The 24,603-nt window shown below is 47.7% G+C and overlaps 5 protein-coding genes across 5 annotated transcripts; 3 read left to right on the forward strand and 2 right to left on the reverse strand.

Moving 5' to 3' along the window:
- Positions 1–786: 786 nt before the first annotated feature.
- N7519_003089 (protein phosphatase regulator GAC1) lies at positions 787–2,980 on the reverse strand (the record flags this gene model as incomplete). The annotated part of the gene is made up of 2 exons (XM_057289867.1): positions 787–1,065; positions 1,118–2,980. 2 exons carry the CDS (start codon positions 2,978–2,980, stop codon positions 787–789), a joined length of 2,142 nt encoding a protein of 713 aa, XP_057151069.1.
- Positions 2,981–10,933: 7,953 nt separating this feature from the next.
- Positions 10,934–13,769, forward strand: N7519_003090 (SH3 domain protein; the record flags this gene model as incomplete). The annotated part of the gene is made up of 2 exons (XM_057289868.1): positions 10,934–10,987; positions 11,043–13,769. 2 exons carry the CDS (start codon positions 10,934–10,936, stop codon positions 13,767–13,769), a joined length of 2,781 nt encoding a protein of 926 aa, XP_057151070.1.
- A 1,192-nt stretch (positions 13,770–14,961) lies between these two features.
- N7519_003091 (uncharacterized protein) lies at positions 14,962–17,183 on the reverse strand (the record flags this gene model as incomplete). Its single annotated transcript, XM_057289869.1, has 7 exons — positions 14,962–15,348; positions 15,377–15,938; positions 16,009–16,235; positions 16,299–16,343; positions 16,403–16,765; positions 16,832–16,909; positions 16,977–17,183. 7 exons carry the CDS (start codon positions 17,181–17,183, stop codon positions 14,962–14,964), a joined length of 1,869 nt encoding a protein of 622 aa, XP_057151071.1.
- A 2,783-nt stretch (positions 17,184–19,966) lies between these two features.
- N7519_003092 (uncharacterized protein) lies at positions 19,967–20,512 on the forward strand (the record flags this gene model as incomplete). The annotated part of the gene is made up of 2 exons (XM_057289870.1): positions 19,967–20,318; positions 20,367–20,512. 2 exons carry the CDS (start codon positions 19,967–19,969, stop codon positions 20,510–20,512), a joined length of 498 nt encoding a protein of 165 aa, XP_057151072.1.
- Positions 20,513–22,123: 1,611 nt separating this feature from the next.
- N7519_003093 (anion exchange family protein) lies at positions 22,124–24,258 on the forward strand (the record flags this gene model as incomplete). Its single annotated transcript, XM_057289871.1, has 7 exons — positions 22,124–22,353; positions 22,404–22,759; positions 22,822–22,997; positions 23,067–23,270; positions 23,329–23,472; positions 23,531–23,954; positions 24,014–24,258. 7 exons carry the CDS (start codon positions 22,124–22,126, stop codon positions 24,256–24,258), a joined length of 1,779 nt encoding a protein of 592 aa, XP_057151073.1.
- Between the last annotated feature and the right edge of the window lie 345 nt (positions 24,259–24,603).

Here is a 24,603-nt window from a genome sequence, read left to right on the forward strand (position 1 = left end):
CAGTGAAAAGGAAGATCCGGTCGCGTTCATCATGTGTCATTTCAAAACTACGTCGCGTTGCCTATTTGGTAGGCAGTCATGTATCGCTATCTTCGCATCACATCTTCGCATTCCCTGTCGACGTTCAACCAGAAAGGTAGACAATATCGTGGAGGTGAAATCGAAACAACAATCGTGGGAAAAACAGGAAAGAACGCCAGAACACCATGCAATCAAAGAAACCCCATAAAGTGCAATGCATCGAGATCAAAAGAGGCGGGCATACTAAAAACTTTTTGCGTTGAAAATGAAGGGCCATCCAGAAAAGAACAGCAAAGAATCGAAAAAAGCCTCGGAAAAGAAATCGTAGCGTCATCATGCGTGTCCAAAGCGGCACGCAGAGGTAAACAAAGAAATCGTGAGAATGACTGCGCCAGACAAAAGATGGGACAGGCAACTCGATAATTTGGACCGACGACAGGTGGAAACGAGCCACACAACGAATGATTCAACGAAAACGTCCGCGGTTTATTATGCATCGCAGAGACAATCGCTCACATGTGCTGCTGGCCGAAACCACCCGCGGATAGAGCAGGGTAATGCTGAGAAGGAGTCAAAAGAAAAAAAGATCCATCAGATTGCGCCGATACGTGGGGTCAAAGGAGTCGAAATTGGGCCAACGGATCTGTCCAGTTCCACACAGGGACTATCAGACTCCCTTCATGAAAGTCGTCAACGATATGCTATAAAGGCCGACCGGAAGGATCACAGCCAGGTTGGACGCTGTATATGACAAGTCTATCTTACTCATCCTCTAATGACCGGTGGAGAGTGAGGGTCATTCATGAAATTGTGGTGGAAGGAATGGCGAAAAGCCATGGGAGAAGCTGAGGGCAGCGGGGAGCTGCGTGGGCTAACAGAAGCGCGGGATGCTTCGGCCACAGGAGCAACGAGAGGAGCAGGAGACCGAGGAGACAGCGGCGGCGAAGGACAGGCTGGGGCATAGATATGCTTCGGGGCCTCGCCTTCGCGACCGCTGGAGACCGATGCGTGTGCCTTCAGCTTCGATCCTTGCGGAGACCCATACTATAACAGGTTAGTTGACTGCAATGGCGTGATTTGTCGTTAAGAAACTCACAAAGCAGTACTTATCGACCAACTCCTGGTACACGGAAGACTCGAGCTGTGGCTTGCTAGATACCAAATAGGAAGGTTTTAGATCTCCCACACGACTTCCGGTGCGGAAATTATCGCTCACTGCAGAACCCTGGCCCTGCTCAAAACTGGGGGTTTTCTTGGTCGGCTTGTAGACTTCTGGCTCCACAGTCTCCCCGGATCTTGCACGGGCAGCCAGAGCGGTCCGATCCAGAGGTGCCTTTGACCGCATAGCAGCAGACAAGGATGCTCCGAAGTCGTACCGGTTCCCGAATGCCTGGCGGTTGGAGTTTTCACGGCGTTTGGGCGGCGCGACCGTATCGATGTCATCCGAGGGCATGCGAGCCAAGGGTGCACCATTCGTATCATTGAAAGGGTTCGTGAACGGTGGCTTTTCGCCGAGGTCGGGGAAATCATAGTTAGTCGGCATGGACTGCGGTCGCATGGTGTGAGAGCTGGTGAACGATCGGCTGCGTGGAAGAGCAGGGCGAGACCCGCCATTTGCAGGCTTGGTCGTGGTCTTAGGCACTTTGTGGAAATCGACCTGATAATTCACCGAATTATTGTTATCCCAATATTCCTGTCCATCCACGTTATAGCGGATACACATGAACATGGTCTTGGTCTCCAGGTTGGCTTGATCATTCAGCTTGAGATCGAACGAAAAGCGATCGAACCCATCGGCAGCTTGCTGCCGGCGAACATCATGGCAGTATGCCGCTGAAACCTCCGAGGTAGTCCTCCAATAATCCAGAGTGAAACGAGCGGTTACATTCTTGTGGAAAGCAAGATTGGCCACTGCCACAGTGCCGATCAAAGTGCTCTTGTCAGCCGATAGGAACAACCTCTCGAGGCGGACCGGAAGGTTGGCACGTGATGAGGGATCCTTAGGCCAATTGGAGAGCTTGATCTCCCATTCCCACGACGGAGCGCGCGAGTCAGCAGAGCCAAAGGGAAACTCAACCTTGGCGTCATGGTTGTCGACTGGTGATGTCTCTGTGCTGACGGCTAATGGCCTGTCGAGTTGGAGGAAGTGACGGATATGCTCCAAGTGAGAGTCAAAGTGAACCGCCTTGGAATAGACGGGGGTACCAGGCATGCTAGATGGTCGTCGCCGTGACGAAGAAGGGCGAAGAGCAGGTCGAACAAGCTCGCCTGACTTCTTACGGACCATTGGAGGCTTGGACGACATCTCCGCGTCACTTTCTTCGGGTGAGCTAGTCAGTGCCGATTCCCGAGCCAAATCAATGGCGGTTTCAGTGGATGATCGAGAGTGACTGATCTTGCGAGCTTCTTTGGACAACGGTAGGTGGGGGAGCTTGGGCCGAGTGGGCTTTGCCTCGGTGGCCGACGGTGCGCTCGATGAGGGCCGAGCCGGCGTTTCTGGCTGGTCTGATGGACCCATTCTTTCCGGAGAACTCTCCCTCATCAATCTAATCGATCTAACGGCAGCCTCCAGCTCGTCAAACTTGACACCCTCACCACTCCGGTGTGGTGATTCCTCATCACTTGAATTCGGCCCAGACTCAGGAGGTGAGATTACGGCCCCGGGAGGGATGATACCATTGCTTATCGGTGGTGGGGACTGACGGAGACTAGCATGTGGATCAATGGAGGGCGAGGCCCGGGCCGGGGTTTCTGGAGCGGAGTGCACTGTCGGTTTACTGTTCGAAGGGCTCCTCCGATGACGACGAGTATATGAGGTAGAGGAATATGAACGGGAATTCTGAACCCGTGCCGACACGGAGCGAGCCAAACCGGGCCGCTCAGAAGGCACTTCGGCTGGTTGGGAGTATTCAATGTGCTGCGCGGAGAGCAACGTCTTCAATGGCGCAGTGTATGGCATCCGGCCGACTTGTGTGTTTCAACACAAGAAGGGGATGAATGGCAGATATCAAAGGCCCCAATGTTTCAATCACAATGAAGTGTCTGAAGTAGCTTTGCCGTCAGTAATCATTAAATTCCGAGTATTGTGGCAAAGGTCAAAGAGTGGCAAGAGGCGAACATGCCATTTCATCAGGGCATAAAATGGGAGCGGGGTGACACTTGAGGAAGGTGCCAGCGGAAAAGTCAAGGTTTCACAGATAACACCGAGATAAGTTTTGAAGGGAATGGGGTTCTGGGTCAATTGGGGAAGGAGAGAGCTTATCAATACCGTGAAGTATGAACATCGAGTGGCGATGAGGTATTAGCCAGACTATCGGCAAAACGAAATGTTTAACAAAATAGTACACAGAAGAGAGAAGATGTACATATAAAAAAGTAGAAGAAAAAGAAAGAAAAAGTCAAGCTCCCGGCACAGCCGCGATCGAGAAGAGAGGTGATTTAAAGGTACCCTTGGGATGTACCAGATAACCTTGGAAGTTATAGTGGCAAAATCAAGCAGCCATTCCCGCTATGACCGTTGAGAGAAGATAAGTAGAGAAAAGGTTTAGGAAAGAGATAAAAATCCGGTATTATAGCTTTTTGCGAGAAACCAGAAATCGAAAATCTTTAAAATTAAAAGATAAATAAAGATAAATTGTGCCATCCCAAGATAAAATTTATTGTCTAGGTGCGTCTGCTTTGCATAGACTCCGCTTCGATACCACCAAGGTCAGTGCGGCCCGTATAGGTGGGGGGGGATAACTTCCTGTTTTTCTTCTTTTTTCCTTTTCCTTTTTCTTTATCCTTTTATTTTTATTTATTTTTAATTTTTTTCCCTATTCCTCATTTTTCATTCATTTTTTGACTACATTCAAAGTTTGTATCATTTACCTATTTCGATTTCTATATACTGTCAATTGTCTGATTGTAGTTGATATTGAAGATACCCGTAGACATCCTAAATTGATCTCACCACTATCTCCTTCCATCTCTCTTCTTCTCAAATTCTCCGACATGTGGTCTATTCGCACGAGCACGTTGGACGATCCTACACTTTGCGAGCTCACTATAATGCACTGGCCGTTCCCCCCTAGTGTCACAAATTAGCGGACTACAGACCTCCAGCCCACAGGCGCTAAGAGGTCCATGTACATTAACTATGCTTCAGCCTGGGTTCCCTGTTTTTTGACCTGACGCATATCATTTTTGTATCACCCATCATTATCCCCAAAACATCAAAATCTGTCAAAAATATGACTGTTATCATTCAACCTTTCTTCAGTGCCATTGAGATTTGATATGTGGTACACTGATCTTCCCTTATCAATTAAGAACTAAGGCCCGTGGTCCAAAGACTGGTCGAGATTTATGGATCGGCCCAGCCAAAACCGGTTTGTACCAGATTTCCCCTAACCGGAGGGAGAGTCAACTACTTTTTTTTTTTTTCGGCGCACGGGTAACTAGGGATACATTGCATGCAAGTGCTAGAAGCATAATATCCACTCATCCCCTTCGCACCTCGACTACACCGTGTTCCGTATATGAAATATTCGAGTGTAAAGAAGCTTGGAAGTTACTCTGGAGTTGTGGTACCGGTCGGACTACAATGTATGTAAACTATGTAGTGGAAATGGCTAAACCAAGAGGGAAATCAATGACTAGAATTGTAAACTAAATTTAATCATACACTGTTATCAAGACTTTTCCTGACACTTCCGGGAACTCTACTCCGTACAAATGAACCTGTTATCTGCGGTGGAACAACAGCGGGTTTCCTTTCCCGCTACACGACCATAGTCCAAATCCGTAGATATCAAACCGAGAATGAGAATTTTATCGTTGTCCAGTTTATGTATGAAATCCCACTGTGACGTGCATAGTGCATTTGAATATAGTCTCATTGTAAGTGCACTTGTGCTGTACTCCGGAGTTTGGTGGATCTCAGGGCTCCACCGAGGGTACCGCAAAAAGCCCGGTCCTAGAGAATGGAGAAATAGTATGGAGATATGGAGATATGGAGATGAGACGATCAAGTCGGATGATTTCCAATCGGATTAGTGTAATAACTGAAGAAATCACGAATCGATCACGAATCCCCCAGAGGGTATTCCAATGTCCGGATGTAGACCCGAAATCACGACTTTTTCATATCTATACAAAATATAAAATATACAACATAGAGTGGTAATTCCACGCAAATAGTCCATGATGTCAAGGTGCATTTGATAGCCCCGATGCCTTGGTTTTCGTCCACTTGGCGGGAGGTCTGGACCCCCGGTCGCTCGTGCAGCATACCAATCTTTTATTTTTTTGTACTCCAAGACATTTCATAAGTCTTGGAAGTATCATGCATATTCTTTTCCAAAATATCTTCAAGAATACGTATTTGAAGAGTTTAAATGGCATGCTCGAGCTTGGAAGTATAACCTTGGAAGTTATATTGCATTGATCATTGACCTTGGGAGCCGTTACATGTATGAAACTCGTAGTCTGAATTGGTTTTCCGCGTTTCAATCCCTTCAGCCCCCAAGGTGACTATCATCTGTCTCACCAATTAAGTGTCATACAAGTGATTATTATAACCCTGGAAGGATCTTTTTTATAAAATCTTATTTCCAAAGCCGTCCCGAGCTCTGGTATAGACGCCCCCGCCCGGACCACCAACCCCTTTGTTAGCGGTGCAGAGTTTTCCTCTTTCGCCACTCTATTCATTGAACCCAACAAAACAAGTGGCTTCAGATGGCGCGATGTCCGCAATTGTTTTATTCAATAAAGATCTCCTCGGAAATGCTATTAGACTGGCGAAACCCTGAAACCCTCCATGGCGCATGGTGGGTAGCCGACCAGAGTCTCGACTCCCAACTGTTCGACAGTCTCGAACTCTTCTGATCTGCACAAGGCGAGGATGTTAATCTCCAGATTTTCAACCCCTCATTTTTCAGATGCGGTTGTCCCGCAAAACCATATCCATGGACTGAATATGGGCAGTCTAGCCTACGGGCGGACCCGACACAGTTTTGATGGGATGCTCAATTGCCAATATGAACGTCTCGGTGAGCAAGGTCGCAACATTCCGAGCTGCAGGGCGATAACGTCTGTTTCGCCCCTCGCCGAGACCCTGGAAAGTTCCGTGCACTCTTTTCTCTTTTTTTGCTTTTTCTTTTTCCTTTTTCTAATTTGATCCCGAAATCTGAGAACCCCTCTATCGGTTGTCCGGCCCACGCGAAACCCGAATTAGGTTATAACCCGCAACCCTTACCTAGGTACCTAGGTATATAATGGCAAGTGGTATAGGGTCGAAGCGTCGAAGCGGTCAGATCAGGACCTATCAGAAGTATATTCATATATGAACCTTGAGATCACAGAGTTCAATCTTAGTTTTTTTTTTTTTTAATATTCTGACGGATTGCGAGCCCTTCGCTAATCTACTCTGAAAATGATCGCCTAGATGGGATCTCACTGGAATTTGCAGTTTCAACTTTTACGGATTGAGACATTTTCAACAGGCAGACTAACGTGCTCGGAGTGATGTGCTCCTTGAAATTCGCATTGTCTCGCTGGTGACAATTACAATTCCAACCTGCAACTTACCCCGAGGGCGCTAGGGTGGCTGAACTCAAGACTCCTAGGCTATCGACTAGGCTCTCCATCCCCGGCGCAATTCCGAGAATCATCCCGCGCAGTCAACTGGATACTGCTAAGAATAATCTTCCCCTGCTTCATCTTGGTGATAAGCACGCACACGCTTTGGGCAGCAGCGTGTCCAGGCTGCAGTCGCTGCTCTGCCAAGAAGCAAAATGAAATGAAGCGTGAAAAGCATGCATTAACGAGACCAGGGCAGTGAAATGAGAGAGGGGCAGCGCGTTTCCTAGAGAGCTTTAGCTACCCCGCGTGGGTTGGCGTCAGCTCCTGCGTTTATGATGCATACTTTGCAGACTCGGAGTTGATACGGACTCCAGGGATCGGGGCGATGCTGACTTGCGTTACGCTCTCTAAGGTTTCTTACCCCGCGAGCTATACCCCAGGATTCGCGTCGGGTTGACAATGATTAGGTCGGGATCTGCTAATGGGATATGGTGGTTCACTCTACTTGTAGAAATAGAATATCCTCAGATATCCTTGTCATCCAGAGTACACTCGAACAAGAGTACACTCGAACACACCCGATGGATATGTGAATTTATCCTTCCGATTAGACCTCCATACAACAATTGGAACCGTCGTAATCAGCCAACCATCTCGACCTTAGCATTAATCACCTGTGGCACAGCAAGGACGTTTCAACCCGTTTCAACCCTGCGGAATTCACATTTCTGGCACAAGATAGAGAACTCGACGATGATTGGCTCTCAGCTGCTGAGAGCTCAAGGATAAGAAAATCGCACGCAAGCAGTGCAGATGGGCTGACTATGCAATGTCGCACGTCACGTAAATCCCAGACGCGCCTCTTCTGCAATGCACTGCACCGAGCACCACCTGACCTTCTAACATCCCTGTCGACCACACGTTCCCAAGGGGCATCTGTATCCCGGACGTTGTATACCAAAAAGAATTGTTGAGGAAGTGGCACCACCTTGCACATCTTGGCGTCAACCAACGACTGGCAACACGACCAGACGATCAGGGACAGCCGCTTTAGTCGATTCGGTATACATCGAGGTGGTATACGTGATGCGTACTAAAGGGGCAGCACGGGCCTTGGAACGTTAGTGCATACGATAGTAACGCTATATAAAAGTATACTTGATATATACTTCAGAAAGCCACCTATACCACCGACAAACTAGTAGCCTCGCCCGAAGTAAGTATATTGTATGGATACCTCGCGCCCCACGCTTATGCATAGCATGCGAGAAAGGACCAGCGCTAAAGCAGCCCCCACCAAGTTCGACCACCGGCCAGAACGGAGGCGCGGTAGTCTGTGCGTGCGATCCCGGAGCTACGACTCGACGGCGCGGTGATAGTGGGGCGTGGATAGCTTGATTAGTCTGCGCGGCCGTGCATAAGGCGCTGCATTAGTGCGGCGAACTGACAATTGCTATGCATGACTGACGGGGTCAGTGCATGGTCGTTGTTCTGGGCTGTTGGATGTGGGTTTATCTCAGGGGTTTCTGGTTGAAATGTTTACGCTTTGCGCTTGAAACTTTCCTTGGATGGTTTTGGGGCTTGCTCTGGGGAAAATGATGTGCAACTTGCAGGTGTACCCCGAAGTCGCGGGGGTTATCTCCACATTTGCTATTCTCGTTGATTGTCAAATTGTCTGACAAGTTGCAATTCGAGAGGTTAATGAAGGCTCTCGTGAACATCCTCAATTGATAATGCTCTCGGCTAAGTTGTCATTGATTATGGTGACTCCACTAGTTCTATATCTAAAAATGGCAACCTTCCAATAGAAGCCAGATGTGCCTAGGCGTGGCAGATAGATTACCTAAAAGCCAAGCCGCTAATCGAAAAAAATAGCACTCGGCTATCGAGAACCGCTATAATACGCCCGAGCTAGAGGATTGGCTAGTTTGGGCCCGTTATCATTCTATGCGGAAGAGGCGTTCTCCATTGCCAGCGTTATAGAACGCCCATTCCCGATACGAGCATTAACGCCTCCCTGTTAAGCCCTATAATTCGGGAATTCGGCCCTCCTTGTCCGTCAGCTATTGAGATAGTCAATGGATATTAGACATAAGGACGCGGGGTAAAAGAATCTTCCCAAGGTTGGAGTTGAGGCCTTGGGAATGGACCGGTCTGAGGGGATTATTAGTCTCCCATTGTGGGGTTGAAGAGGGTCTAAGGGTAGGGACCTTCTAAGGTTAGTAATGACGATCGCTGCTAAGTCGATCATTTACTCTCTTGTTTGCTCCTATCAAAGATCATGTATGGAAATTTTATAGGCCAATTATTTTCAACCGGAGTATAGGACAGAAAGCAAAAGTCAAAAAGAATCATCCTAACGTATCCATCAAGCTAACTATGTGGATTTTTGAATTATTAGAATCCCATGCCTAGAATGAAGGCCTCATAAGCCGGCTATTATTATGCCAGACTACATATGTACCTATGTAGGTAAGCTGAAACCTGGTACTTGAGCATATTGCCTGAATAAAAAGCAGAGCAATCTAACAATGTTCTCGGATTCAACGGATATCCCTATCTGCGGAGATGGATAGTTTGGCTTGTCGCCCTGCGCCCCTCAGTTGCGGGGTGCATCTGCCACCTCATACTGTCCGAGCGACATTATCACCCTACATCTGATACACTTCCGAGGTTATTATTATCCATGCCTTCCTAGTAAACAGCTGACAATGCAGATAGTATCACAAGACAAGGACAGCAAACCAACCTTGAATGATAACACTAGTTGACGAATAGACCCCCTGATCTTCCTAGCACCCATGGTCTCCCAACCTATGCTCTCCCATATCCTCAAGCCACAGCGGGAGCCAGTGACCGGCCCCTATAAGCCGAGCTCCCTTGAGATAGTCCTTCCCCACACTTCGACTGTCATACGCAGATGATCACAGCATGCATCTCGCACTGAAAGATCCGTGAGGAAAGACAGCACCAGCGTCTATTTCCCACGCGATGTATGCACGAAACACACAGAGAAATACAAAGTTCCCGCCTTCCCTCACATGACACCCATAATCGTGTCTAGTTCCGACGTTCCGGCCTCACAACAGTTGTGCTCAGACTCCGAGGAAATGGCATTTCAAAGTCAATTCTTTGCTTCCTCTCGTACCCCTCACCGCTACCCGGGATAACTAGATAGGAGTACTGGAAATTGCACGTAACTTCCGCCACCAGACAGGCGAGGTCGAGAAAAACTTCTCTTTCTCCGCCTCTTTCTTCCTTTCTTTTTTTCCTTTGCTGGGATCGTCACCCCTCACACCTTATACGGTGGACCAAGGACTATACTAAAACCTGACTGAAACCCTTTCTTCTCGGCCGGCCTGGTCTGCTCAGGGATCAGTGCTCGGACTTGTGTTGCGTAGTCACTAGGAGGTACCTCTATCTCTGTCCATGGACCGTGCGTGTTGTGCTTCCATGGCGTTGAGGGACGTTTCATGCATGTTTGCCGCCACTGCGTCGGCGAATGGGTGGCTTTGTTCGGGAGATGGCGAAGAATAGGACAGATCCATATAGCCTGGTTTAGAACATGCTTGTGGAATTGAAGTCACTGGAATCGGGTGATTTGAATAGGATTCCGTTGACCCCTTGGTCTTTTGTATGCGGAGAGACCAATTGCATATAGATTTTCTAGCTACCTGGGCTTATTTGACACAACGCCTTTGTCCCGAATATACTGCGATAGGGACTTCCTTTTATGGGAGATCTGGCAACCGAGTGATCATACTTTGGGAATTTGATGGTCACCGAGGGTTCTAAGTGTTGTTGCTGATGAACATTTAGATTCATTTTTCATTATGCAGCAAGTTGATGTGCTTGCTGAAATTCTTTCGCTCTGGCAATTCTATCCAGGCTATATATCATTCCAATTTGAAATGCAAACTGGGAGCCTGCGAAGAAATTGCATGGCATGTTTAGATGTATGCATTCTCCTGAAACCTCAGCTCAGCCCATTTTACGCCTAAGGCCCGTAACCTTCCAAAGAAGAATCGACGATGGAATCAAGCCATTTTCCATCTTCTTGTTATGTTCAACCATTTTCAAGTTTCATCGGGTGCCCAGAAATCTACCCGTCGAGAACCACTCTGTAACAGTGGCACAAGACAAAAATTCTTTCAAGGCAGTCCAGACTCAAAGTCGGAAAGAGACGAAGTTGAAGTTGAAGTTGAAGGGAAATCGAAAGTGAAGAAGGTGAAGGTGAAGCTGAAAGCGGGAGATCACCCATTGGTGGAGCCAACCTCCCACATTTACCGATCCTTGGTCTTCACCATCTTCTGTTTACTTCCGGGATTTTGTCAAACCCTCCAGGCTCATGTCTCATCAAAGTTCCGGATTGGCGGATCTTGAGAAAGAGCTGGTATGCTCGGTATGTACTCGGTCCATTCCACCCCTTACGTTTCTAACACCGCTCTTTGCCCCAGATTTGTACCGAGCTCCTCTATCAGCCCCTCACTCTCCTCGACTGCCTCCACACGTTTTGCGGATCCTGCGTGAAAGAATGGTTCTCCGCGCAAGGGTCGCGTCGCTCCCGTGCCTCGCCCCGATTCACCTGCCCATCCTGTCGCACTGAAGTGCGCGACACCCGCCCAAATGCCACCGTCACGACCCTGCTGGACATGGTCCTGAGCGCGCACCCAGATCGTGATAGAGCGACAGATGAAAAGGCAGAAATTGCTACTAGGTACACACACGGCGAGTCGGTGTTCCCAACACTTCCTTCGGGCGGGGAAAGCGCGGAAGAGGATGGCGAGGAAGATAGACGCATTATAGAGGAGGTACGCGAGCTGAGTCTACGCGAAAGCCGCGCACAAGCTAGGCGCGAGGCTCGGCGAACGGGTCAGTCTTCGCGGACGCGCGAGAGGAGCACCCATACTGAGAGGCCTGAGGACGGCCGGTCAAGGCGGCGGAGAGATGATGATACGACGCGGCAGCGTACATTACGGCCCGATGATTCGGACCACACGCGACGGGTCGAGCATCAATCCAGTCTGCGGTCATTACTGAGTTTGTCATCTGATGCCGAGACTATGGAGGCAGAGATCTTGCGGCAGATCCTTGAGGATGGATTATTGGACAACATTAATCTTGATAATCTTGGCCCAAGGCAAGAAGAGGAACTCAGTGAACGCATCGCGGAGGCTTATCGTCGGAGACATATGCGAAGACCGCAGTCTCGTCAGCGACAAGAACATGGACGGGAACATCGGCAAGAGGCTGACGGGGCTACACGAACACATACGAGGTCCGAGTCCGCCCATAGGACTGCGGAACCAACAGCGGCTACCCGAGAACACAACGTTAGACGACCGCCAATTTCCAGACCGCATCTGTTCGACTCAGCTCCCACGCGGCCTAGCACCGCAGGCCACCAGAGGCGTAACTCGGAACAAGTGGATGGGCGCCGAAGAACCTCGCCTGTCCGGACAAATCAGGCGTCTGCGTCAGATGAAGCCATAAGGCCTGCTGCCCGATCCTCGAGCGATATCACTGCGGATCGCCACCTCACTCAAGCTGGGCGCGTACGATCAGAATCATCATCAGCTAGGCCGCGACGTGCCACAGAGTCAGAACAGAATATCTCTAGAACGTGGGTGGCCGGAGGACGAGAACGAAGTTCTTCTAGACAGGCCGCGAGCCAATCAGCCACGAACTCTCCCACTTCTGGCTCTGTGCCTTCAAGTTCATCTCGCCGTTCAACACCCACAGACCACACCCTTCCCTCACTATCGTCACCCCTTGTTCCAGTTCGATCAGATAGACGAACAAGACCATCTTCGTCGCGATCGAATGTTCCTGCGTCTCCCACTGTACAATTCCCCGAACCGTCCATCTCGTGTGACCGTTGCGGAAAGAACAACATTCAATATGATCTGCATAAGAAATGCACAATTTGCAAGGAAGGAAACTTCCACCTGTGTCTACGATGTTACCGCTCGGGACGTGGCTGTCTCCGGTGGAACGGATTCGGCGCATCAGCACATACGACCTTTCAACGGATCATATCGTCGTCTACTCGACGCCCTATACACATTAATGACCCAGGTCATGTCTTAGTGTGGCTTAAATATCAGCGACCCTCCGATACTGCCCATCGGACCATGAGCGGAGAAAGACAATTGACCAGTGACAACCCAGTCCGGCGGCTACAAAGCGGTCTCTTCTGTGACACGTGCCAATCGTCGGCGAACGATTGTTTCTGGGAATGTAGCCAGTGCAACGAGGGAGACTGGGGGTTCTGTAACTCCTGCGTCAATCGAGGACGATGCTGCACTCACGCCCTGTTGCCGATCCGGCGCATTACCCATAGTCCACATCCATCAGCACCGTCGATCACACCGCCGCCGGCTGGATCAAATACCCTCCACACGTCATCTGAGGTCGAAACCTTCAAAATTCTCTCATTCTCAACGAACTGCGATATCTGCACCTACCCAATCCCAGCCTCCAATACCCGGTATCATTGCCTGGAATGCAATGGTGGTGACTACGACGTCTGTACAAACTGTTACCTCAAACTCGTAGCAACGGGCAAAATCAACAAAGAGAACGGACACAACGGCTGGCGCCGCTGCCTCGCCGGCCACCGCATGATAGTAGTCGGCTTCGAAGACCGCGAAGAAGGCCAGCGCCGCGTCGTCGTCCGCGATCTTGTGGGTGGCCGTGCTCTGAAAGACGAGCACGTAGCACAATCACAATTACAATCACCAACTTCTTCCCCAGCAACCGGCGGCCCTGTTGCATCTCCAGAACTAGGAACCGGTGACTGGAGCTGGAAGGACGGCCCTGAGCGCCGTAAGAAAGCATCCCGTCTGCGCGGTTGTCCTGTTCCCACGATTAGTGCAACCGGAAGCACTGTCTCTGCTTCTGATCCCTCGAATCCATGCCATTCCACTGCTACCACGACTCCGATTCAGGGTATCCCGCCCTTCCGCCGGTTCCCGCCTGACGGTGGTGTCGGGCTTGTCGTCCACGCTCTGTGGTCCTGGTACCCGGAAGAAGAAGTTGAAGACGAGCTTGGGTTCCCGCGCGGTGCGCATATCACCGAGGCAGAGAATATCAACGACGATTGGTTCTGGGGATGCTATGCTGGTCGAACAGGTCTGTTTCCTGGTTCGCATGTTCAAGTCGTCAGGGAGGTTCTTAGGTAAAGATGTCTTGCCTTCTTTGCTTTTGAATTTCGCACGTACATATGACACGCATGACATGCCTCGTATACCCGTTCTGTTCTTCTTTTCGTTTACTTCTGTTCGTTGCATAGTTACGATAGTTATGATGGTCTGAGTTATGAATCTGAATGCTGCATGAGCATTTTCTCGCATTGCATACATAGTATATTGTTAGAGTCAATGAGAACTATATCTATACCAAACTGGAACGGATAAACCTGTGATGTATCCCTACCAGTAGGACTATTGATCCATATACCGAAGGCACAGACCAGCCACCCCACCAATTAGACCGCCAACCAGTATGCCTATATAGACATGTATGGCATAATACTTTACCACGCGTGCCTTGGAAATTCCCACTCAACTGTAGTCTTTGTTGGCTTTGAGCGTTCGCTTTGGGGGCTCGGGCAATTTCTCAATATCAACATCGGCCCTGTCCTAAGGGGACATGTGCGCGCGAGTTCCTGTTTGTGGATTCCATCCTGTGCGGTCTTAATACTTTGGAAATCTACTTTGATATCGGTATACCAAGAGAGTTCGGGACTATGATTGATGCCAACCATCACTAAACACTCAGACGTCGAAGGCAAGCTATAGGTGTACATATCTACGATTAGGTTGCCAATACGGAGTACTTATTGACTCATCGAAAAACAAATTACGTACGTAGATTCTGTCGACGATCTTTGGGGCCAAGGGGGCCAGGGCCGGGGGCCAAAACAGTACTGTGGGCAAAATGCATCAATCTGCTCGGGTTCAGGGAGCTCCAGATCGGTAATCACGGCTCCTGATAACTCAAGAAAGCAAGGATCAACTATAATTGGCAGTCTGCGGCCTTCCCACCAGACAAATATAACGAACAACAAAGTATGGTTGAAGCTGATTGGGTCACCCGAAGTGGTTAGCTTGAGAACCAAAGTGTGGAGAGATACGCTAACCCATATTTGGTATAGTCGAAAGACGGTCCGAAATGGTCCGGTTTCTTTATCTTGTATCGTAAAATACAGCGATGTTATATTACCTGACCCTGTGTTTTATACAAGGTTGTTATCTTCTAGCTTGAGATCTTACACCATTTTGAATGAGATGGTGGGCCCTCCGTTCACCTGGCTGTGCACTCAATATAAAAATGGCAACGTAATATTCAAGTCAGAAATGGTCAAGGTGCTGGCTATGCCTCTAATTGATTGGCAAAACGACAACCTGTCTCCCCACATAAACAGTTCTTCCTGAGCTTCCTCCAGTAGGAGTCCGAATAATCGACCGTGATTTCACTCCCTGCGGCCACTCCGCGAGATACAACGAGTATGCGTTCTATCCCACGCCAATAGAACTTCTGGAACTGAGTATTAGGCCGACACGAGTGGTTGATAAAGCGAGTAAAATTACCCATTTGGCCCTGGAAGACCTGATATGGTCGTTCGGGGGTTCCGCCCATCATCACGTCCACGCCGCCAATTCCTCGAGTGACGAGACCGACGAACTCGGCAATGGCTGTGCCTCGGTCGAATTCCTGCCAGATGTTAGCGACCACTGTTTGAAGGGCAGTGTGCAGGGGCTGGAAGAGGTATCTGTTAGCAACGTACGCAGCGGGCGATTACCCCGTTATTCTTCCCATTAGTTGTGTTATACAACTGGACAGGAGGAGGATAACGAACACCACCAAACAAAGCCGGAAAGCAAGAACATTGGTTGGAGATCACATCGTCGGTCTGCTTTTCTTTGCACAGTTGACAAATATTAGGGTCAATTCCCAGCTCGCGTCGAGGGTCATTTCCACCGAACACATTTTGATCGATCACGCAGTCGTCCACGAACTGGTAATTGAAGTCGTTCGGCAGTGTCAGATGGGAGTAGGTGGTTCCAAGTGGCAATGCTGGCCCAGTATCTACGGTGACCCATTCATGAGGGTGACCGGAATATCGACAAGGCCCATTCTGACTAACAACTCGAAGAAGGTCTCTCCAGCCAGGGTGAAGAGTATCTGCGGCGACTTCTAGGCTTGAAGCGATGTGGCGCAACCGAGGCATGAGCCCGTTATCAAAGCCTATCCTATATTTGCAAATGCGGTAAATACCGGCCCCGGCGAATATTAGGCTAGCCCAACCGCCGGAATCTTTGATTTCTTTGTAGCCACGCCAAACGGCCCTTGGGTTCAATCAGCGATGAGTTCTGACATACGAGTATAAGAGCGGACGAAGTATAAATCGAAACTTACATTCTGTTCCTGAGCTCCTTTTCATGCCACGTTAATGTGCTGCAGGCTTCTTTCAGGGCTGCCATTCGAGCTTCGGCATTCGTATAGTGAGGGCACTCGAGTCGAATTGATGCAATTCGTGCTTCATAGCATTCCACCCAGTATGCTTGCACTATTATTTCAAGAGCTCGCGATGACCGGCTCTGGTCACAATATTTCTTGCACAAACCATTGACAGCCCGAAAAACCTAGACGCATCGCTATTAGTATATCACAAACTCATTGCTCGGGTGACCAGAATTCACACGTACTGTTTCACTGACACCAGTCCCGAGACTGAATTCTGGTCTACGGTCCTGCACTTCAGTTAGCGACGGTAAAAACCTGACTGGCTTCACCTGAATGGAACACGCACCGGAAACGAGACACTCAGTGTGACTGGAGAATGCACCTGTCGCCAGATCCCCGCGATGAATTTATCTATGGAAGAGGGCTGCAAGGCGGGAGTAGCTGCATCCTTCGTAGGCTTTTTGCGCTGAGGAAAGCGGGTATCGCTGTGGAATTGTCGAACTGACGGTTTGATTCTAACGTCGGACGGCCGTAGACGACTCCCGGTGTCTGGATCGCTATCTGACTCCTCCGTTGTCACCGCTATGGCAGACGACTTTGACGGTCGTAGCCCGCTAACAGTCTTATGTCGAACATTATCACAGCCATCCTTGGACGTGGACTGGGAGTTCGCCGGATACCCCTGGATGGATTGTAAATCGAACTTTGACTATTCCCAGTGTCTCCACCTTAGTATTTGATTGCGTTTAATTTAATCACAACTCCGAACACTTACCGATGCTGGGGACTTCAACGAGGTAACCTGGCTCGGCGTTGTAGTCAAATTTTGATTGTTTTCTACACTCAACCATCCCTAGGAAGCAATAAAATTTGTTAATTGGGTCTGGGTTAGTCTAAGGAGTTTGTCGATCCTCTCATACCAATGGCAGCGACTTATCGTTACTCGTTATGACTTTCGAGATATTCGACTCGGGGCTATCCGAAGCGCATATTACTGCGTCAATACGCAGGCAAACACCATCGTGCGGACTGAAAGAGGCCAGTGTGGAGGCGAGCTGACTCGCAAAATCTGTGTCAAACAAATCCGACAGCTTCGTCACGACCGGGTGGTGCACGATAGGATGCATTGTGAGGTGGTTGTTACCATGTACTACGCAGCGGTATAGGCGCCAGCTGCCAAAACCCTATTTCCAGGAAAAACTGATGCCTTAATGCCTAATTTTGGCCTGGCACCTGACCGCTTTTTATACCGCTCTGTACAATGTAATGTAAATCATAAGCTTGTGAAAATGAAGCTTTTTTGCCCTATACAAATGCATGTATCTCCATTTTTGAAGGTGGTTTACTCCCCATGTATGGAAATGAAGCCTTTTTCTCCTATACAAATGCATACATCTCCATTTTTGAAGGTGGTTTACTAGCCTCTCTCTCTCCATGTATGAAAATGAAGCCTTTTTCTCCCATACAAATGCATACATCTCCATTTTTAGGGTGGTTTACTCTCCATGTATGGAAATGAAGCCTTTTTCTCCCATACAAATGCATACATCTCCATTTTTGAAGGTGGTTTACTAGCGCCTCTCTCTCCATATATGAAAATGAAGCCTTTTTCTCCCATACAAATGCATACATCTCCGATTTTTGGGGTGGTTTACTCTCCATATATAGAAATGAAGCCTTTTTCTCCCATATAAATGCATACATCTCCATTTTTGGGGTGGTTTACTCTCTATATATGGAAATGAAGCCTTTTTCTCCTATACAAATTCAAGCATCTCCATTTTTAAAGGTGGTTTACTATTTCCCGGTATGGAATATCTAGTCCCCGAGTGTTAGTCTATATTTAAACTTACCAGCTGTTATCCCACACACGAACCATACCTAAATCATTATTCCTTACACTACAATGCCCCGCCCTCGCCTTGACCTTGACCCTTATAGAGTCGAAATACTCGATCTCATCTCTAAAAAAGTCACACATACAGCTATTTGTGATAGTCTTAAGGAGAAATATAGTATTACGATTAGCCTCCGTTCGCTACGGAGAAGCCTCGCAGTATGGAACCCAGCACCAACCAATCGCAATAGTACGACTCGAGTTGATTATCGAGACCGAGTTGCAGAGCTTTTACCTCTTTATAATACGCAAGATATCCTTCGAATTCTTTCCTCGGAGGGTATAGCTTCGTCAGAGCGGACACTTTGCAGGATCAGGGCCGATCTTAGGATTACACTTAGGCTTACCCCTAAACAGCGACAGGAACAGTTTGATAATCTTTAAGCTATTCTTATCACCGAGTATGTTATTAGTGAAGTTGAGGATTATAGCTACCGGACTGTATACCGCCATCTTCGTTCTATAGGGCTCTTTTATACAGAGTAAGTGCTCCACTCTACACTCTAATTCTCTATAGTATACTAACCTACTTTATTTAGGGCCCAAATTGAGCTTACGCAACGCCTCCTTCGGCCTGAAGATGTACAAAGCCGGCTTCTAGGTGCACGGCGCGAAAGGATAAACTATATATCTCTAGGACCAAACGATGTATGGCATATTAATGGACATATGAAGCTCGAACCTTTCGGTATTAAGATCTACGCTACAATTGACGGATACTCTCGTTATATCGTCTGGGTATACGTTAGTGTAACCGCTCGCACTACGGTTAGCGTTCTGCGCCAAGCTACTAATGCTTTCTAAGAAAGAGGATTTCAACCAAGGTTAGTAGGTATCACAGTCTATTATATAAGACTATTAAATTGACCTATAGATGTTTTTAAACTAGGAAATTCCGATCTAACCGAGGCGTAGAGACTGTGCTTTTAGCTGATAGCCACTACGAGCTTCGTCGCCAAGCTGATCCCTCTGTTAAACCTAAGGACTGCTAGATCTATAGAAGAAGTGTTAATAACCAGCGTATTGAGGCATGGTGGGGGATGTTATCAAGAGCCACCACTGGGCTCTTCTATGTAAGTGCACTCACTATAACTTCACTATGACTTAATATTTAATTTGATTTTATACTAATTTACAAGAAGCGCTTTTTTCGCCGCCTAGCACACGAAAACCGCTTTACAAAAGATAGTATTCCCGATCAAGTGTCTCTTCTTACTGTCTATATAGAAACTATACGGAAGCGAGTTAAATCATATACCCAGAACTAGAATACCCACCCTATCCAACTTCATACTCGCCAAGCTCATCTAGTTCCAGGAAAGCCAGCAATGAACTTTCATTTACCGAAAGGAGATGCGAGAAATTTTAAGTGTGAGATTGACCAAGACCTAGTATCAGAGCAAGCACAGCTTTTAAAAAGGCTTCAAAATGATATATAAGAATGGGATCCTGATCAATACCTTCCGCCGCCTACATTCCTATAGTATCACTAGCAGCTGGTTGAAATTGGAGAACAGCTTATAGGAATACCGTTTGACCCTATAAATCCGGATCTTCGGTTTACTAGTGATACCAAGTCTCCATTTGAAGCGGTGTATATGAAGTTACGGGAGCGAGCGTATAGGCATTTTGCCTCGGGCCAAGATCCGATACTCGACGTTTGTATAAAGCCAATAGATACAGCTAAATGGGATCCGAATAAGGAGCATGCAGTGGATGAACTTGGAGAGAATGTCTCGGAGATATTTGATAAAGAGGAGTATTAGGAGTATGTCTCGGAAGGGTAGAAAATGTATTTAATATTAATATTAGGAATCAGCCTAGTATATAGATCTATGTCTCGGTTAAAAACATCGTTAAAATTAAAATACTAATTGATCTAAATTAAAGTATTATCCATCTAAGTTCTTCACATTTGTATTCATCTACACATTCATCTACACATTCATCTACACATTCATCTACACATTCATCTACACATTCATCTACACATTCTATCTACTCTCTACCAATATGCCTTTCTCAGATGCAGCACAAAAGGCTTTAAAGATCCTTTTACGGGAGCTGACCTCTACAACTCCTACACCTACCTCCTCGGTAGCACCTACAACGCCGGCTATACTATCATCGTCGGCAATACCTTCGTCTGCGGGGCCTTCGCTACCTACACAAGCCCAGTATACAGGCACTCGGTTCGCTGACCTCCGGAGTAATCCAGTCAGCGGAAACCGCCTTACTTATACCAAGAAGTACCAGGAGGCCGAGGCTGCTCGGAAAGCCGCGGAAGAGGCGAGTAAGGAGATCACTATAATAGTGATTTTCTATCTCCAGGAGAAACCAGGGGAGACAAATCCAATTCCGGATAGTAAGTTTTTACTATATGATCTAGAAGCTAAAGCTAATTATTTTATAGCTTCAATTTCGGTTAGCCTTCGTCCTAAACAAACGGTCTTGAATATCGACAGCTTTACGAGAGATTATTTTGTTAAAGGACTACCGAGTATCGTCGATTTTAGCCTAGGGTGGACAGACAAGTGTTACTTTACTGAGGAGATGTAGTACGTGAAGGGGAAATACAGTCCTCGATAGATATCGGGAGTGGATGATACCTTTGACGGTACTATAAAGGAGCTTGTTGATAAGCTTCCAGGTCGAAAGGCGAAGCTCCATGTGGTTGTGAAGCGGTATAAAGATACGTATTCATTCGAGGCTGATCCATAGGAGGATAAGGCTCCTTTCTATATAACTACACCAAGTCCAGCACCTACTAAAGTGGCTACTTTAGTGGGTATAGAGTCAGTGGACACAGAGCCGGTGAGAGCAGAGCCAGCGAGGCGGAAGCGTGCTAGATCTCCGGTTACCACACCTCGGCGGAGCCAGCGGAGACGGAGGGTTAGGTAGATATGTGGATTTGTAACTAGGAATTAATGCAAAAAGGCTTCATTTTCATACATAGAGAGAGAGAGGCTAGTAAACCACCTTCAAAAATGGAGATGTATACATTTGTATGGGAGAAAAAGGCTTCATTTCCATACATAGAGAGTAAACCACCCCAAAAATGGAGATATATGCATTTGTATGGGAGAAAAAGGCTTCATTTCCATACATGGAGAGTAAACCACCCCAAAAATGGAGATGTATGCAATTGTATGGGAGAAAAAGGCTTCATTTCCATACATGGAGAGTAAACCACCCCAAAAATGGAGATGTATGCATTTGTATGGGAGAAAAAGGCTTCATTTCCATACATGGAGAGTAAACCACCCCAAAAATCGGAGATGTATGCATTTGTATGGGAGAAAAAGGCTTCATTTTCATACATAGAGAGAGAGAGGCTAGTAAACCACCTTCAAAAATGGAGATGTATGCATTTGTATGGGAGAAAAAGGCTTCATTTCCATACATGGAGAGTAAACCACCCCAAAAATCGGAGATGTATGCATTTGTATGGGAGAAAAAGGCTTCATTTTGATGAATTGAGAGACACCTGACAGAATAATAGTACTTTGCTTATTAAGGGAAGTGTAATAGTAATTCAGGTATTTCTATTTTTCTGCCGGTCTTAATTCAGGCTCCTAGGCCAGAATCAGGCATTAAGGCATCAATATTAGGGGGGGAAATGGGTTTTGGCAGCTGGCGCCTATACCGCTGCGTACATGTACCGTAGGTACCTCGGGATCAGGTATAGTTCTACCAGTTACCGCGCCACAGATTCTGCCCGGGCAGAATGGGCTGACTCAGCAATTCCAAACCTTAAATTGCAGGCTTGGCACAACCTCACCGTGACGTATTGGGTTTTTCTTTCGGCTCTTATTGTTCTGATAGATGAATATAGAAAACATATAATGTGTGGGAAGTCTACAGACTATGCAGTACCGGGTAGCGAGTCTATATGTACTATTGAGTGAGCGGTGCTGACCTATGTAGAGAGCAGAGAGAAATCTATCTAGATCCCGGGGTTTTCAGGATCAAAGGGCAAAGGGGGCAAGGAATGTCGGGTAGGTTAGTGGAGTCCGACACCGAGAACAGACGACGCTAGCTTCAATACCTGAGCTTTGAAGGTTGGTGGAGAACACTGGTGAAATTATTATATAGCCGTTCCCATCCTTTCTTACCACGGTCCTCTTCTTTCACCCTCCCCTTCATAGCATCTTTTTTCAGAACCCCAACATGTCGACACCCGAGCATGCCGAGGCGCCTTCTCCGCCTCTAGGAAGAGTGAAGTCAGTTGCTTCCTATACTTATGATAACATCACAGGGTGGAAAAGCGTACGTATCCTTCGGATTGGAAGGGGGATGTATCATGATGTCCGGAGACGTCTTCCTTACTACTGGAGTGATATTCGCGATGCATGGACGTACAGAACTGTCGCCAGCATCGTTCGCATGTACTTTGTGAAGTATGTTTACCCCAGCCCTGTGATGCAACTCAAGGCTAATACATCTCTAGTATGCTCCCAGCCATAGCCTACACTCTGGATATGCACCGGAGAACTGGTGAATTCTATGGCATCAACGAAGCACTCTTCTCATCTGCCCTGGCCGCGATGGTATTCAGCATCCTTGCAGTGCAGCCACTTACCATCGTCGGCATTACAGGGTTGATCTCTTTGTTCAACTACACCATATACGACATCATAAAAATCTATGACCCCTCGATATACCCCCAATTCATGTGTTGGGTTGGTATCTGGGGAGCCATATTCCACTGGATTGTTGCTCTGTGCAACATGTGTGACTACATGCGCTACGCCACGGATTTCTCCAGTGAAACATTCGGCTTTTATGTCGGGACCATTTACATCAGTCAGTTTTGCTAAACACTACTTCCTCGAGCCGAGAAGAACAATTACTGACCAAGAGGATAGGCAAGGGCGTGGAGGAATTGATCAGCGAGTTCACTAGCAAAGGGTCTGCCAGTGGCTTCGTGAGTTGCATGATCGCAATACTCTATTTCTTGACGATCTACAGTCTGGAGATCATCGGGTCAAGTACCGTCTGGACGGCTGCTTTTCGGGGTTTGCTAGCGGATTATGCATATGTGGTATGTAGAGCATTAATCCGTCCGGCTGCCACGCAGGTTCACTTACAGTATTCTCTTTTATGTTCATAGATCGGCACCATTTTCTGGGTGGGATTTTCGCACATCCCTGGCCCTCTCAAAGCGGTGGATATGACCCGTGTTCCTATCAGCAAAGCCTTCTACCCAACGCAGCCGCGAGGCTGGCTGATTCACTTTTGGGAACTGGACGCTAAATGGATCTTTGTGGCGCTGCCATTTGGATTCCTGGTTATGTTGCTTTTCTACTATGATCATGTATGAGACGCTATCCGGAGTATTCTCACTCCTAGCTATGGTGCTAACTTATAGACAGAACGTCAGTAGCTTGACAGCACAAGCACGGCAATTCCCACTGAAAAAGCCTGCTGGATTCCATTGGGACTTCTTTCTTCTCGGATGCACCACCTTTATTTCGGGCATCATTGGTATTCCTTTCCCTAACGGTTTGGTTCCGCAAGTATGAAAGCCCGCTTCAGTCTTCAATCGTGTTCCTAAGTGTTAATGACTCGTTCCAGGCACCCGTACACACAGATTCATTGACAGTCTACGAGACGGACCTCTGTATTGTGCCAACTGAGGAAGGAGAAGGGGCCGAGATTCGCCGTCCAGTGGTCAAGGCAGCTGCAGTGATAGAACAACGCATATCGCATTTCGTCATGGGGCTGGCTATTATCGGCACTATGACAGGACCCCTCTTGATCGTTCTCCACACTATGCCTGCTGCGGTGTTCGCAGGCGTGTTTTTCACTGTTGGATGGGGCTCTGTTGGTTCTAGCGGCATCATGCAAAAAGCGATTCACCTTATTCAGGAGAACCGTTTCGTGCAACGTGACGAACCTCTGTTGAAAGTGCGGAACCGCAAGGTCTTGCTATGGATTTTGTGTCAGCTCATTGCGGTTGCGGCATGCGTTGCCATCTCCGAGACAATTGCTGCTATCGGTATCCTCTCTCCTCCCGCTTGGCTTTATGGAAGTGACTAACAGGGCTCTATTTCCCAGGCTTTCCCGTGCTGATCATTGCTCTAATTCCCATTAGGGTCTTTATCATTCCTAGGTGGTTTTCTGGGGATGAACTCCATGTCCTAGATGATATGACGGCCAACAATAAGGCCGTTCTAGCCAGTCTTGGTGGACCACCCATATTCCCTGGAGAGAAGCGTGTTCAGGACTATGGAATCGAGCGCCGCCACTCGGAGCAGAAGAGGGGAATTGAGAGACAAAGAGCTGGCAGTATTCATCGTTGAGGTATCCAAAAACACTGAAGACTCGCTGATCCGCAAACGTGCTCAAGGGGTTCCCTAAAGAAGATCAATCTTATCACTTCGCTTAAACATAACATATGGCTAGCAGGCAGATTCATCGCAAATCTTCAAGTCTCTTTGAACTATTTACTCTAAACGTCGTATGCTAAGGAGTAGTATATCAAGCTTTGCGCTTTATCACAAGAGTTTATTGCCTTGGAAGTTGTGCGATGATTGACCGATATTAACTCCAGGGCTAGTTATTGCTGACCGTGGGTTTGCGGTCAATTCGGTCACTTTGCGTTTGTGTGTTAAAGGCCTAGTATATGTATGTAGTATGGTGCCGCC

This window comes from Penicillium mononematosum (genome assembly GCF_028829835.1).
Source record: "Penicillium mononematosum strain IBT 11891 chromosome Unknown utg000002l:1.0-8112719.0:1.0-8118358.0, whole genome shotgun sequence".
Classification (NCBI taxonomy): Eukaryota; Fungi; Ascomycota; class Eurotiomycetes; order Eurotiales; family Aspergillaceae; genus Penicillium; species Penicillium mononematosum.